At 42.0% G+C, this 17,320-nt stretch overlaps 1 protein-coding gene across 1 annotated transcript in view; it reads left to right on the top strand.

Moving 5' to 3' along the window:
• The window catches only part of Cac (calcium voltage-gated channel subunit cacophony), a 64,485-nt gene extending 50,495 nt beyond the window's left edge, over positions 1-13,990 (top strand). The window contains exons 21-35 of the mRNA XM_076377180.1: positions 729-776; positions 1,516-1,632; positions 1,717-1,782; positions 2,985-3,076; positions 3,983-4,467; positions 4,537-4,641; positions 4,716-4,819; positions 6,126-6,182; positions 9,549-9,760; positions 9,836-9,983; positions 11,564-11,691; positions 11,757-11,929; positions 12,215-12,247; positions 13,182-13,692; positions 13,831-13,990. Coding sequence (XP_076233295.1) covers positions 729-776; positions 1,516-1,632; positions 1,717-1,782; positions 2,985-3,076; positions 3,983-4,467; positions 4,537-4,641; positions 4,716-4,819; positions 6,126-6,182; positions 9,549-9,760; positions 9,836-9,983; positions 11,564-11,691; positions 11,757-11,929; positions 12,215-12,247; positions 13,182-13,692; positions 13,831-13,870 — 2,319 coding nt within the window. The 3' untranslated portion in view covers positions 13,871-13,990. The remainder of the gene's footprint in view (positions 1-728; positions 777-1,515; positions 1,633-1,716; positions 1,783-2,984; positions 3,077-3,982; positions 4,468-4,536; positions 4,642-4,715; positions 4,820-6,125; positions 6,183-9,548; positions 9,761-9,835; positions 9,984-11,563; positions 11,692-11,756; positions 11,930-12,214; positions 12,248-13,181; positions 13,693-13,830) is intronic.
• The last annotated feature ends 3,330 nt before the right edge of the window (positions 13,991-17,320 follow it).

Raw genomic sequence — 17,320 nt, 5'->3', positions numbered from 1 at the left:
GAACCCCTACAGTCTCATGTATTTAAGTAGCTTTATGCTGCATTCATACGCAACACACTCATACTGTACATTCTCACATCTGCACAGTATACAATCATCACGATATTTGTAATGGACACGTAACAATACGAGGAGCATCGTTTAAAAGAGAACACTTCTCATCTCGAATAAGGTGATCTCCACTTATGGTTCTGGCCAGAAATGAAAGCAAAGTTTTCTTTTGAACGACTCTCGCTCCCTATAGCAACAGTTAAACACTTTGACCAAACAACATATAACTACAGCACTGCCCATCAAGTATTTACTTAATTCCTTTGTAGTATAAGTGTATCTAAGACCTGAAGTAAAACACCGTGCTACATCCATATGCTGTAATTGAACTCCAGTAAACGAGTCAGATAGTTGAGCGTCGTTGTCGCATCGAAACTATCGAGTCAGTCGAGTTCTCCCTTAAGATGCTTGCACTCCTAGTAGGTTTGTTGAACCGACAGAGGTTAAAGAGCGTTTCTTGGCTAACTTTCTTTCAGACACCAAGGTAAGCCGAGCCACTTGTCCAAGCTTCGCGTAAATAAAACTGTGTACAGCAGTCTCGTCGCCAGATAGCTTCGTTTTTTACTGTAAATCTTCGCTAGTTTTTGCTCTTGTAATCGCATAATTAAGAGATCAGTGTGTGGAACCGTTCGATCGATCTCAATAATGTTGCAATGTCGTGTGTTTTCTTGTGCTAGGAGCGGTTTTCGAGTATGCCCAGTGGCGGTCAACTAGGCGAAAAAAAGGTATAAATTCGTCGCATTTGCACCACAGACGTAAGTGCCGGTTACTCATATAACAAGATGATATAACGCCTCGATCAATGTTCCAAGTGGAAACTGAACGATTAGAACGTTCGATTAGACGTGAGAGGAAGGTGACGTCGCGAATGACAAGACGATAGACCGTTACGTGAACGCATGGAGAGAAGAGATGCGAGACAATGACTCGTTGTTGGTACAGGATGACTTTCTACAGAGACACCAGACATTCACACATCGCAGACACATTCGACACGTCGCTACAGTATCGACACGATCTTTATACTTGTTGCGTATACACAGACACTACCTCGAATGCATATGGATGCGGTATTAACGACAGATCGACACTTTTATGATCATTCTCGTTGCTTCTAACGTCGCGGCTCGCTCGACTGCAGCAAATGGGTTTAATGAACGACGTGCAGCAACCACGCGATAAAGATAATCGATTCTTTGCATTCAAGTCACGCGGTGCAACGTGTCTCTACTTTCTCGCCGCAACGATTTGGCGGGGACAGTGGTCCAAGGGTGTAGAGGGATTCAAACCACTCTATAGCTTCGTTCGTGCATCGAGACGGTTTTTAAGGCCGCGACAAAGGGTCAATGAAACCTTTTGCCGTGCGTGATTGATCGTAACGATACACTAGCGGAGCCCAGCTCGAATCGCGATAAGAAGCCGGCATTTTTGGGGGTTAAGTGCAATTTTCTCTGTCCCCTGCAGGAGAACTTCATCAACGTCGGCTTCCTAAGGTTATTCCGTGCCGCCAGGCTGATCAAATTACTCAGGCAGGGTTACACGATACGAATTTTGCTGTGGACCTTTGTACAATCTTTCAAAGTAAGTAGACTTCTCGAGACAATCAATAATTCAGCTATTTATTTCATGTAAATCGATTCCAATACGCTTTAATTCCTCTTACAGGCTCTGCCCTACGTTTGTCTCCTCATAGCGATGCTGTTTTTCATCTACGCTATCATCGGTATGCAGGTACGGATCACAATCTTAGAGTTAGACCCTTAGATGAACGTTTAACGAGTACCGAGGTCTGATATCTACTTGTCTATTTTAACGTCGAAAGGAGAGACGAATGAAACGTTAATTAACTGATTGTTTCTATTAATGAAAGCGAAATTTCGGGAGTTTCCAACGTGGTAGTAACGAAATCACGCTGGAGACGGTTCGGCCAAGCGAAACGAACGATGAATGATTTACAGGAAGAGAATGTTAAACGATACTCGGTTGTGGTGGTAATTAGTGACCATGGAATTCCGTTGTCAGGTCTTTGGAAATATATCGAACGATCCAGGAACAGCGATCGATGATCACAACAACTTTCAGTCCTTCTTCGCGGGTCTTATGTTGCTTTTTCGGTGAGTCGAGCAGCTAATCGCCGCAAGTTTGAAAGATGGGGTACAGTGACTTGTTGATGAACGAAACAACTACCGATTCGCGAAACAGTTCTGTTTGTGGGCGAGAAAAAATACAGAAAAATAGAAAAACCGTAGTCGACGCGGTGTCTTTCGAATTCAGTCGAAACGAACTGTTTCTAAAAGAGCAAAAGGACCCGAGCGATCGGTAGTGAATAACGATCGTGGTAGACTATATTGAGCTGTTGGCATGAGGTTTAACGAGAGTAAGCTGCTCGACGTGTCAGTCTGTTGTAATTAAACCCCTGCAATTAGACCTCCTATAGACCAGTTGTTCCATAGAGATGCTTGCCCTAGATTTTTCAAGTTGATCGCGTTACAGCGACGCTCGAGAGAATCGAAATTCCTCGAAAAGTACTCGAAAATCAAGTGCATAATGGGCACAGATCGACAGCATTCGATTTCCAGCGAGTGAATAGAGAATTCTCTCGAGAGGCTCGCGTATCGATCAAGGAACAAAGTAAAGAAGACTGTAGATCGTGATTAATGTGCTGGATGCGTATTTTGTTAGAAGGTAGATTACCATTATTACTGTGTACACTATTGCTATTTCAACTGTTACTTAGAAACTGAACACTATACAATTTCTAGCCACATATCGCAAGAAAAAAGTTGTCAGGTTTGCGGTACAATCTCCACAGATTTGTCGATCTCGATCGATTGTCAAGCCCGTTTAAACTATCGATTGATCGAATGAAAAGACTTGTTGCTAATGCCGTGACGGCCCTTTGGCCGTGGCCTTTTTCTTTCTGTCGGTCTCAGGTATTCGGTAACATCGCGCTGGATCCTGAGAGTTCTATTACCAAGCACAACAATTTCCAAAGCTTCATTCAAGGTCTGATGTTGCTTTTTCGGTAAGTAACACGCCACGAACTATGATAAACGGAACGGCTATCTTTTCTTTTCATTTTCATTTTCATTTTCATTTGTTCTCTCACCATTCGAGCTATTCCGCAGAAACAGAGCACAGCTGAAGTTTGAGTTCGCGACTAAGACGGTTGGGAAACTTAATTCTCTCTAAGCCATTGTTCCCTTCAAAGACTAAACCTTCATCGATGATACCGATAACTCCAGAACACTGTACTAGTCGAAGTTACTAACACACTAACGAAAACAGGCTGAACAACGCCCCATGCGTACAATTGCAATTAACACGTAGAATAATCGAGTAGAGAATTGAGTTACAGAGCCAGTATTGCTTTTGATGTTGCATTCGGATACGGTCAATCAATTTCGTGCATGGTGTTTCGAGACAGATTTAATCCCGTATTCAATAATCGCAACGCAGTTGTATTCGTACAGTTTACAATTAGTATTTTGAAGTAACACGTTCGTAGAAGTCTGTAAATCGAAAGTATTCATAGAACTTTCAGTTGACTAAAGAGGAGAGATCACCAAACGTGTTTCAAAAATTCAAATATTCAAACATTCAAATATTCAAATATTCAAAAATTCAAAAATTCAAAAATTCAAAAATTAAAAAATTCAAAAATTCAAAAATTCAAAAATTCAAAAATTCACATTACATTTGGAGAACTCTCGTCCTAAGTACCATGCTTGAGACTCAGTAATTTGCATGCATTTAAAAGATAAAATTAACCGATGGACGATTATTAAGGATCCCTCACTAGTTTTCTTGCTGACTAGATTAGAAGTAAAAAGAAAAGAAGAGGGACTCCTAGTATCAGCTTTCAAATTTTGCCATTATCTTAATTAAGTTTCAAGATTGAAAAATAACTAAATGAGAACGATATTCTTAGGTGTGCGACCGGTGAAGCCTGGCCGAACATCATGTTGTCCTGCATCAAGGGTCGTCCTTGTGACGTGAAGGCTGGCAAACAGGAACCAGGAGGCTGTGGATCGAACATCGCCTACGCTTATTTCGTCTCGTTCATTTTCTTCTGTTCGTTCCTCATGTTGAACCTGTTCGTCGCCGTCATCATGGACAATTTTGATTATCTGACGAGAGACTCGTCGATTCTGGGTGCTCACCACTTGGACGAGTTCGTCCGTATCTGGGCAGAGTATGATCCGAACGCAACTGGCAAGATCCATTACACCGAGATGTACGACATGCTCAAGAACATGGATCCGCCGTTGGGGTTTGGTAACAAGTGCCCGAATCGGCTCGCCTACAAGAAGCTCATCAGAATGAACATGCCGGTGGATGAAAATGGAAAGGTGAACTTCACCACCACGCTGTTCGCTCTGATTCGCGAGAACCTTAGCATCAAGATGAGATGCGGTAAGTGACGGCTGTTCCCTGTACCCTCTTCGCCTCTAAAGCGAAGATTAAAACGATTTCTTTTCACAGCCGACGAAAGGAACCGAGCGAACGAGGAGCTAAGAGAAACGATTGGAAGTATATGGCCTCTGCAGGCGAAAAAGATGTTGGACCTTTTGATACCTAGGAACGAAGGTGAGAACATTTCCATTATCTGAAATGGATCCGTGTAAAGAAGAGTTATCTACGAGTTTGTTGCGCTGTTTCAGAATTAAAGGGAAAGAACCTGACCGTTGGTAAGATATACGTCTGCCTTCTGATACTCGAAAGTTGGAGGTCGACCAGGTTTGGTCAGATAGAATCAACTGGACAGGTGAGTGTCTCATAGATTTTAATACGAGTGTCACACGTACGAAAATGGAAGCCCCTAGCAATATTTCCCTATTCAGACGAGAAACCTCTGTGTTTGTTCCCACGATTCGTTCATCGATTTACTGTCTCATAGGACATTCTCTTTTCTGACACTGTAAACTGTTAGTAATTCGTTCGAGTAATCAGACACTGCTCAGATAACGATCGAGCAAATCGAGAGAACGAAATTCGTGGGAGCCAGATGAGGATTGAGTTCAAATGGATGTTTGTCGTTGGCTTCTTCGTGGTAGAATATTTCACGTGACCGATATGAAGATCACGGTTCAAATAGACGATTTCCAAAGATTCCAAGTAGCTTCTTGACAACCTATGAAAGCTTAGTATCGCAAGATCATAAGGAGACACGACGAATCAAAAGCTGAATGCTTGAGAACCGTCGACCGACACGCAGTCTCATCGAAAATCAAATGTCAAAAGTATTTCTAATATTAACCGCGATTCTAAGCTTTTTTCCTGAGTCCTAACATTCTAATGCTATATTACTGTGTGCTCAGTAGTGCTGAGAATTTTCAAAAATTCACACGTATTTGAACGAGTAACGAGAAATCGAGATTTCTAGTTGCCTTCTTTGTCCTAGTGCTCTCGATATTTTTGGGACATATCAACTTTACATTATGAATGATAAATTATAAATGAGACCCGATCGTAGCGCTGGGACAATGAATTGGCATAAATAGTTAATTATTATCTACAAACAAAGAAGACATTCAATCTTTGTTTGTCAAGTTGAATTAGTCCGACTCAATATGTGTAGAAGCAGTTCGATGTCACCCTTCCTAAACGTTACGGTTCGAATTTAATGCAACCGATTAACGTAGATTGTTCTACTTCGATACATCGTTTGCAATTTTGTATAAAATTCTTAGTAACAATGATATCAGACACGTGTCGGATTTCACTCATGAAATCGTATAACAGTACGATGTATCGACGTGAACATAAACTATTGATAGAAAACTAGGACAATATGATTTTTGAATGAAATTAGAATCTTAGAGAAGAATCTGTGTGTTGAATTTATACGTGTTTTCATTAAAGAATCATAGAAAAAGAGTACGACAACGAGGTTTGAACCTTCGAATTACTCGAAAATAGAATTACATTATTATTACTGTTATTGTTATTGTGATTATTGTGACTATTAGTGTAGGAGTAATTTAAATCGAATTTAACTACAGACTATACTACAAGAGGATGTTCACGCAGCTCTGAATCATCTCTTTGTGTCTTTTCTCTTTGTTTTACAGAACGATAACGATCTTATCGATAACGATAATGCTGGGCAAAGTCCTCCAGCCCAGGCGGTAGTACTTACATTTTTCTCTTACTTATTATCATCTTAATACGGTCCTTCCGTTTTGTTTTTCTTTGTACATTCACTTTTCTTTTGTTCACATACTTGTTTATACGTTTTATTATTTGCCGTGAAGGATAGCATTCGACTGATTGTATAAAAGTTCAATTTCCACAAAAACAGAAAAGAAGAAATGTGATTTTAAATTGTATCCTTCCCAGCGAATAATTTTTACTTTCTTCTGTACATAATATCATTTACGTTTGTTTTATATTTTACTAACCACTAACTCGCGCAGAGACACAAGTAGCCAGTTGTTCATAAAATCTGTATATTAGCTTGTAAGATGAATCGACCTATTCTGTAACATATTCTATACTTTTTTGACTAGAGAAATAGGCAACTGTATCTCTGCTCTTTTTTTAATCTTGTACATTTCTTTCTATGCATTCACCCACAGCACACTGTTTTCGACACACATTACACTTGTAACTTTTACAAGTAATTTCATTTTTGTTGGACTTACGTTTCATTCATGTCGTAGACATTTTTCTTTCCGTACAATTTTTTTTGAGTACCGTCACTGGATCACACATTGATGAATGACAACGCAACCACAGTTGATAGATAACCTTATTACCTCTTTTAAAAAATTGAGAAGAAATACATACGAAGAAAAATCGAAAGAAAAACTAATGAAAGCTAATCAACCGCAGTTGCGTTCTATACGAAACCACAATATCACACACTCGATCTTTTCTTCTTTCTTAGGCACTTAATAAATTAGTCAAAGTATTTACTAGAGCATCTGTCAGATTCACACGATATATAGAACTCTTAGGATCTTTAGTCTTTCCTTTTAAAAGAGCTTCCTTTCTAATAGCACGTCTCCTCTTCAGATAACGAGCAATTAGTCTAGGATAATACTTGAAATTAGTCGAAATGCGTTGAATTTTACGCAGCAATGAAAGGTGGTCGAGAATCATTTAAAAATGATTTTGAAAAAAAAGCTGACGAGTTCCAGCATCGAATTTGACATGATCTTTCAGAAGCACGCACGACAATGCGTAAAATTGCAACGCTCTGAGTTTTCTAGTGGTTGTGTCGATGTCATGTGGGCTTGGTTCGCACGTGTGCCCACGTGAAAATCGGCTCTTTGCCCCCGAGAACACGATTATAGCTGCGTGCAAGTAAGTCACACCTAGACCATGGAACCTCATAGACTAAATTAGATCGGGTGAAAGAAAAAAGTCGGAGAGACTTGATCCTCGAACATAGCTCGCCTTTTGCCTCGAGTATCACTCCGTTAGTAACGATTTAGTCAATCACTAAATTATTTGTCCGACTAGCTTTCTCTTAGATCACTAGTTTTCCGTAACCATGTCTTTGACCGCTAGTACCCAATGTAGCGTCGATTTAATTAGATCACTAGAAATTTATTTATTTATTTTTCCTTTAACAGTAAAATTCTTGTTAATACAACTCTGCTGCAACTGTTCGTTTTTACTATTTTCTTTGTTATTTTTTATTTGTGATCCTTGAAGAGCTCTTGATATGACCGTAGTGAGATCGAGGAACCCACCTCCGATTCGAAGAAGCTGTTCGAGGAACAGGGATGTCATTTTGCGAAAGAATAAGCGACCTACCATCTCGATGTGCGTTCCTCGAGTTAGATTTTCGGCATTCTTGTTAGTTAGTCTGAACATATTTTCTTTTATATCTTTTATCTGTCTGTTTTACATTCTCTGAAAACCATAGCTGCCTCACGTAGCTTAGAGACGATCTTTAGAAGTCTTTTACTAAGTACCATCTCTGTAGACCGACTGCCTTGCTAGTTCTCTTCAAACTTTCTTTCTATAAACTACACTCTGCTAATCGATTACCTCGCGACACGCAACAACAACAAGAAACAACGATTACTACACAATTTTGTAGTTAGATTAAAAATCGTTCCATGGAAGATTCGGTGACGACTACATATTTTTCGAAACAAACGATGCTGTGAACAACCAAATGTTTATGCGTAATAATGAAATGTACTTGTTAGGAGACGAAGGTACGATCGTATTAGTGTACTGAAATCAGAGTACCTTTGTCTCAATTTCGCAAATATTTTTCATTATCGTTGATCAAGGGAAGGAAAGACTCCTATCTGGGAGTTTTCTTCTCTGTAATTGACGTATTTCGTAGTAGACAAAGAGTTGAGTATTTGTGACCGTTTTTGGTATTCAGAAAATTTGGTTAAAAGTAGGCAACAGTAGATAAAACATAGCCAAATATGGCGTACGTAGGCATGTTGAAAATTCGAGTAAAACGTACACTTGCGACTAATCTATGTGCCTGTATATGATGCAGAGTCCTTAGCCCCCAGAATTAGATATCCAGAATCATATTTGTTCGTTGCGATTGGCTTGTGTACCGTGTTTGTCATATATGTATTATCTTAAACGAGTTATCTGCAAATCGTCGACGTTCCTACGTGGTAGTAAAGTAAAATTTCTGCCATTTCTGAAAGACTTACGAGGAGAGGTGTTAACGCTTTTAAATATTCAAATTTTCAAATTTTCAAATATTCAAATATTCAAATATTCAAATATTCAAATATTCAAATATTCAAATATTCAAATTTTTAAATATTCAAATATTGAAATATTAAAATTTTCAAGCCTGTGTTTGATAAATTCTCCTCGTCAGTTATACAATTAAAAGAGTTTAAAGAAGAACGTCGATGATTTATTTCCTTGCATGCTTACTAATTTTTGCATTTCCACAGTGCCGTAAACGTGACAAGTAAATAAATGTATCTATTTGCATATGATACTTTAAGCTCATTCGTAACACTTAACAAACGAATAAATTAATGATTAACATTTGTTCGTAATCTACATATAGCTCGTTGACAAACATATACAGGCTTTGCCAAAGTGTGTACCACCGTCACAAAGAAACAAATTTGCCGTACCACTTTTATTACAATCTTTTTTATATGTGTACTATATTCTTTCGCACACACATATGAAACGGCGCATATAGTTGGAGGGCGGCGTGTTCTTAGCGACACTCTCAAGCGCACCACCACAATACTTTTTCTAGCATGGCCTCTTTCTTTCTTTAAGAAACAAAAGTCTAAAATTCTCTTCGATTCCCTTTCTAAACTTGAACCTTTCGAAAAGCACGCAAGCGAAAGAAAGCAAGGTAAATCGAGGAAACGATAAACGAAAGCCTGTATGTGCCTGTACATACTGTACCATAGTATATGGGTTGGCTCGGGGATCGGACGATCGTCTAAACGCCGATCGACGAGAAAAATCAATACCATAGAAACAAGTATCGACCAGCTCTGATAGCCGGTGTGCTTTCGCACGTTCGACTTTAGCAATCGGCCTTCCTCAACTGCATACTGGACGTGACGGCGGTGAATCACACCGGAAATAATCACGGGACCGGAAGTAGAGCGAACAGCCTCGAGCCGGTGGTACGGCCAACGCCAGATGCCAAGCACGATCAGCAGAAGGAGCAGAGGGAGGAAGACGACGGGGCCCTCGGGGTCCTTGCAGCCGCCGAGCATAGACATCAACATAGCATCAGGTACCCTCACCTTCGAATCATCCCTTTAGCTGTACAACCTCGCAGAGACTAACGACGATCGTTCGTTTCTTTCAGAAATAAAAAGGTGAACTGGAAGATGTCCCACCAGTACGATATACTAGGCAGCAGCGGAGAGAGTAGCCAGGGAGGGGGTGGGTCTGGGGTTGTACCCGTAGTTAATGACGAGGATCGCGCCCCCGAGCTAGAGCCATTGCTGGCTGAGGTGCCCTCCCAGCAGGATCAAAACTACTACTACCACCATCACCATCACGACCAATACTACGATACCGATAAAGATCTATACTATGACCATCACCACCACCACCACCATCATCACCATCACCATCATCATCATGCTCACCGACCACCCTCGTACTATCAACACCAGAATACCTACGCACCTCGCTCCTCGATCCGTTATCACAAGGTCTCTCGGCTCGATTCAAATTATCATATCCTCTCGTGATTTCGATAGCTCCATCCCTCGGTCGGTTGCGATTGAGAACGTGTTTGTCCAGCTTTCAACGTAGACCGCGATGGAACGAGCGTCTATCACTTCGATCGTGGTGGATAGATCTTCGTATAGTTGGCTCATCGAAATTAACAGATTCGTCTTTAGATCTGAATGTGCGGACGCTTCTTTAGACTTAGACAGACTGCCGTTAGAGTCTGCTACTTCGCGAGTAGTTTCAACCGAGACGATACAGACGGGAACACTATTAGATTAGTACACGACAGTTTCTCATCGAACGATCTACTACATTTAACGGCATTAGATTAGATTTAGATCAATAGATTCGAGCGCAAAAAATTAGACTAGACATCGTACGTTCCGTGGTCGGTTAATCGTGATACAAGACAAGTATTGTGCGTGATGTCGTGAGTCAGTAAAGATCAAGATCGATTTACAGTCTAGAACTGCTTCTAATCTATTAAAAATATGGCAATATTTTAAGGCACAAATCGATCTTGAACGCTAAACATTAGCGTCTCTGTACATACATGAACTTAGTGTCAAACACTCGTTTAGCGAGCCACCTAGATAACATCCACAACCACCCCATTACCTGAATTCGAACTTCTTAGCAAACGTTCAACGTGGATATTAGAGAAACCCCACCCTTGACCCTAGCTGCTTTCAGCCTTGAGATTACTGTTAAGAGCAACGAAGCATTCGCGATTACCAGCGAGTGCCTCGTTCTCTTTTTGTCTCTTTGTTTTATCGTAATATTCCATTGTGTATCCGCATCCCGGTAAGTAAGAGGCACCTATGGAACGAATCTCGATATACAAAAGGTAGTGGACACGCTCGTCTCTTATCTTTCACCGAATCAGCCCAAGAAACGAGCAACAACACCCAGAGCATGTGCATGCCCAACTCTCTTTTAATGCATGCTTCTACACGCGCGTAAATGTGCCTGTAATCCACTACTCTGTTCCACATCGCTGATTGTTCTTCTCATCTTCGAGATTGTCTACCGTTTAATCGAGAGAAAAGAATAACACGAATTGTGGGCGAGCCTTTGCGCAAGTTTACAGAGAACGCAACAACGTGGCAAGAAACAAATGCATTTCTAATGTAGGTATGTTCTTCTGGGATCCATGAAAATGTTTCGAGCAGTAAACTCGCGCGAAGGTTCGCGCTTCGGAGGCAAAAGGCGTCTCGAGTGGAGAAAGATATTTGTTCGAGGCGCGAATCGTTAGTAACGATGGCAAAGAACCGGCGACACCCCGACTCTCCTTAAACCCCTGATTCACCGCGATCACGGAACGGTTCCCTAACCGACGAGTCTGTTCGTTTAGATGGAGCTTCAGAACGTCGTAGTTAGTGACTCGCGCGCCGGTAGCCTCGAGAGTCTCACCCCTGGCGGCGAGAGACTTCATCCACCTGCCCATCCAACTAGACGTCCCACATGCTCGCCAAGTTTAAGGTAAGGACTTTAAACACGGTGTGATCGAAAACGAACAATAATCAATTATTTTTTTATTGTACAAGGCACTCGCCAGTCTACGGATCGCAATCACCGAGACGACCTAGGTACGATCATCACGGTCATTATTACCACGAAGGACCAGGGTTTAGCGACACTGTTAGCAACGTCGTCGAGATTCAGAGACACTCGCATCATCCCCATTCGTCACAGTACAATCATCGGCACAGGATACGAGGTACAAGACAGCAATGATAATACCAACGAAGAAAACACGGTGCAACGATAAGTCCTTTTTAATAAATCCAACCTACGAATCTCTTTCGTCACTTCTGAGGCATTGACAACGATTGTCTGGATGCGTTTGCTATGATTTGAAGGTTCGTCAAGGAACAAGAGATTCGTAGTGGCGATTTACGAATATATGAATGTCGCTATAAATGGTTTACTCGCAAAAGACAGAAGCTCTGTGTCACTCGATGTAATATGTTTCTTCGTTTTGTTCTGTTTTGCGCCTACAAAGACTATTACGACCACTACGACTATTACGACGATGGTAATTTCTTTGGCAACTCCGTTTCATTCCCTGTTCCAAAGCAATTTTATTACTACCTTCGAATTACGATCGTTTGGCTTTCACAGTTATCTCGTGTTCTCTACCTTGTTTTAACCACACAGTCAGACACAGACAAATCGACACGGATTAGCGATTAGCCTTCTTTACGCAACATTGTACACAACAGACACCGGAAATAGCGAGCGATATTCTTTCACCGACCGAGTTCCGCAAGGGTTTGTCGAGGGTGAACAAAATTCATTCCCCTCTCGACAATCTCACGAAATATTTTTCAAGCTGGACCATTTGAGTCTTCACAGTGATGCTTATTTTTCGTTTTTAGCATCTTTCTAATGTGTATAAATATCTGTTGTGCACGAGATAGATATATACACGCGCTTTCGATATCGAGCACTATTGCACACTCAGAACTCGCACACATTCCTTTCTTCCTACACACGTATCGAAACTACACGTAGCGTACAATGCCACTCTGAAATCTGTAGCATCAATATCGGCATAGCAAAGACGAAACACTCCCATTGTCTTAAAAATTGCACGCCCCTTTAATATCAGCTTAAAGTCTTGCAAGCTCGTTGAAACTACCGCATCGTTAGAAAAGTAGCATGCAGCCCGTGAATGTATCAATTTTAAAAGCTCACAGAGATTAAAAATATTCCAGCATGTCGATCAATGAGAACCCTTTCCTGCACCTTGTTCCCCCAGCCAGTCGATTATAGTCTTCTAAGCGCTATCGCCGACTCAGATTCGATCCAGCTAAATTCCATTACGTCTAAGGACTCTATAGCTAGCCAATCATACCCGATACGAGTTACTCGGGATCCCGTGTACCGATCGATCCTCTAGGATAACTAGAGCATAGTCGGCGCAGAGAACCTACGCGAGCACAGTTTTCAACGACTGTATCCGCCAGGTCCGTGGAGCGCCTCGACGAGTCCAGCGAGGACGCCGAGTCCCATTCATCGTATGGAACAGGGACGCCACTACGGGACGACCAGCCTGGAGCAACGTTCGAGGAGTCCTAGCCCGATAGGTGGTCGTCAGCCAGCTCATTCCCATCAACACTATCATCGGCATCACCCTCATCAGCACAGCTACCCGGTACTGGTGACGAGAAGAGGGCAAGGTCGACTACTGCCGCCAACGCCGAACAAGCCCTCGACCCTGCAGCTCAAACCGGCGAACATCAATTTTCCCAAGCTAAACGCCTCGCCGACCCATGGATCGCAGATGCCCGCGCCGCACATGCTGATCCCGGCTGGCATGCAGCATCCACCCCCTGGACACATGTCGGGGATGCAACCGAGCCACTGTCCGCTGAGCTTCGAGCAGGCCGTGGCAATGGGTCGCGGGGGTCGTCTGTTGCCCAGTCCTGTGCCCAATGGCTACAAGCCGCAGCCACAGACCAAACAGAGGACACCCAGGTGACTAGCTAGTTTGCTTGATTCTCGATGTGAAGAACAGAAATAAGGGGGCAGGAGAAAATTCGAGATAACAAAATGCTCTAGGTATACGAGAGTTGCTACTGCGAAAGAACACTAACGATTCTTGGTTGATTTTAGGTCGAGACACTCGGACAGTGACGAGGACGACTGGTGCTAGCCAAAGTGGGACCCTGGACGGTGGTCCGGTGACGTGGACGCCCCCAGGCGTCTTTGGGTTTGCGCGTGAATCTTCCAAAAGGGAGGCGCATCAGTCTAGCCGCGAATTTGGGAGCGGTGAAAATCGATCGACTAGCTCGGGCCTCGGACACTTCGTCGATAAAGATCGATCGGATTTTCTGGCCAAGAGAACTCCGAGTCCCGTGGATCAGAGAGATTCAGTGACTGCTGAATGATCGAGGGTTCAGGCGAGATCAGTCCACGGGAAGGAAAGACGAAGGGGGATAACAGAGGTGATGGTACACCTCGATGGGACCGAGCAGTCGAGATTTGTGTGGACACGAGGATCGATGGAAGTCCAAGGCGACTTGTTTCAAACGATTCTCGAATGACCAGGGAAATGAAAGGCGATGAATAAAGGGTTGAAAGGATTCTAAAGAAATACGCGACTGATATGGAAGCAACATCGGATAATCGTTACAGGGATAACAAAAAGGAACATACATACGTACACGAGTATAAATAATCGTCGAGGCAACATCGAAGAAACTGTGTGCCGCGATACGACGATCGTTGATCTAAAACGTGGAGCGAGCATGAGCTGTCGCTCGGTAATTTCGTGAAAACTCCTAGTGTCGGATATATATTGCCGAACGCTCCGGAACTTTCTCCATTTTCACGCGAAACTTTCTTTCGTCTCGAACTTCGAAGCTTCCTTCGCTGTGCTTTTTAATCGACGGACCGAGCCGAGGAGGATCCACTTTTTATACGATTATACGAAGGGAAACGCTTAGTCGAGCGTTCGATTCGGGTCTCTATCCGCGCAAAATTATCACGTCTCTGATGCCCGTGTCGAACTGTTCGTGGCGTCGCCGACTCGGAAGCTGGAACGTCGGAAACGGAACACCACCTCCCGTGGGACATTCTCTTCTTGATTTCTTTCGAAGATGCGTCACGATTCGTCAGAGAAGTTCTCGATGCGAATAGACAGGACTGAGCAGCGACAGTGAATCTTCTCTGGCGAACAGCGTTTCGCGCGTGCGAACTGTACGAGAAGATAGGAAAGGACACCGTTCGACGATTTCGAGGCAACAAATAGTGGAGAACGAGGTCGTTTCCGCGTCAACGTTTGCACGGAGTTCATACCATTTCGCTTGATACGTCTCTCGGTAGTGTAAGGTTCGTTTTTTTTTAACTAAACGAAGTCTTAATTCATCTTATCGTCGAAATTTCTTAGCTCCGGTTTGCTGTTAACAAATCCGTGCAACAGACGTCGACAAACGCTGAGATGTGGTTGCGAGATTTCCCTTTTCGAAGTCTTACAACAATCGCGACTATGAATAGCGATAGCTGCGATTTTTGTAACGACACGACGTTGTTTCTTTTTCTTTTTCATGATCTGCCAATAAGGTTTTGCCTCCCAACATGTATCGAGTATGGAAGAGAGATAGAAGTACTACAGTAAATAGAGAGGTAGCTACGATAAACGTACTCGAAATTGCGAGTCTCCCGATATCTCTATGCGTGCTGAACGATACATCGAACTAAATACGTAGGAATTTTTACTTAATCATCGAGATCGTCCCGATTCTCCCGTATCGTAACAAGTATTCGTTACCCGCGACTACTGGCTGCGTTGTCGCAGCCGCGATGACCCTCCGTTTGAACGTCTCACGAGAAGCGAACGATTTTGTTCGTGGAGAGGAAAGAAGAATAGAACGTCGAATGGAACACTTTGGGTGTCGTTTTTCCGTACGCTCGCAGATCATACTGACGAAAAATCGAAGAAAGTAAGAGAAGAGAGGACCATGTCCGACTATAAAGCGATGAAATGAGGATGATAGTAACGGAAATGTGTAATGAAACAAGAGTGGTACGGTAGAAAAGTTTACAATCGTTGGAAGCAGACGGAAAAGAGAGAAATAGGAGAAAAAGAGAAGAAAATTCACGAGCACTTGTAAATTATCGCGTAATTTTGAATTAAAAACGTTTACCATCACTGCTACTACCGTTACTCTCACATCTACGTGAAAGAACTATTCCACTACTATTATTACCGCTACTACTATAGCTACGGCTACTACTATTAATTATTAATACTACCACTATTACCGCTATTATTATTACTATTACGATTTAATATCGCTATTTACTACCACCATCGATACTCTACTGCTACACTACTATTTACTAATGCAATTACTACTACCATCGTTACTATTACTATTACCGCCATCAAACACCATCACCACACCTCTACTATCGCTGCTGCTGCTACTGTTACTACTACTACGACTACTATTACTATTACTACTACTACTACTACTACTACTACTACTACCTACTACCTACTACTACTACTATTACTACTACTACTACCTACTACTACTACTACTACTACTACTACTACTACCTACTACTACTACTACTACTACTACCTACTACTACTACTACTACTACCTACTACTACCTACTACTACTACTACTACTATTACTATTACTACTACTATACACTACTACTACTACTACTACTACTACTACTACTACTACTGTTACTATTACTACTGCTGCTACTACTACTTACAATTACTATTACTACGATTACTGTTACTAATAGTATTATTATTATGATTATTATGATTATTATTATGATTACGATTATTATTATTATTACTACGACTTTTATTAACGCTACGATTACCGAAACGTTTTATTAAATTACAGCCATTGCTACTACTGTTGTTACTACCACTAATTATACGATTAAGCTATATGAGAATCGCGTAAGCGCAGTCATTCGTCGGAAAAGGAACATCGATCAATCGATACACACACGCACGTACGCCCAGACACGGTCACACATTCACACACATGCACACGCAAAAACGAACGACTATTCTTTCGAATTTCGAATTCATGGTACGCTTACACTGAATAAAACAAAATAAATAGTCGCGGGAAGCAGCATGCATACACAAATACGTACACGAACACGTGCATACACATAGTTTACGTACGTATAAAAGCCATAAACGATCGCTGCAATCCACGCGTGCGCGTGTAGCCGATTCGGGATTATGTGATTATAGAGAAGACAGAGATTCAAAAAAATCCATGTAACATACTGCCAATCATACGGAGTGTTTTAAGCGGAAACACACGCGAGATACATAAATGTATATAAAAAAGGGACATACGTCTTTTTTCGCAGCACGTATATACATACATTTATGCGTAGGTAGATGTAAATAAAAAGAGTACGACGGAGAGAGTGAGAGTGAGAACAAGTGAGAGAGAAAGAGTTGAATTGAATGAGAAAAAATGATTGCGTGAGAGTATCGATGGAAACGATTCAGAAAGGATTAATCATTTTTCAATACCACTCCACGCTTGCCTGTGTAACCTGCGTGCGTGAATTTCGACTGAACACAAATAAACCTGCGAGTACGTG

Source organism: Calliopsis andreniformis, chromosome 4, assembly GCF_051401765.1.
Source record: "Calliopsis andreniformis isolate RMS-2024a chromosome 4, iyCalAndr_principal, whole genome shotgun sequence".
In the NCBI taxonomy this organism is placed as follows: domain Eukaryota; kingdom Metazoa; phylum Arthropoda; class Insecta; order Hymenoptera; family Andrenidae; genus Calliopsis; species Calliopsis andreniformis.
This window is presented reverse-complemented; position numbering and strand designations above follow the sequence as displayed.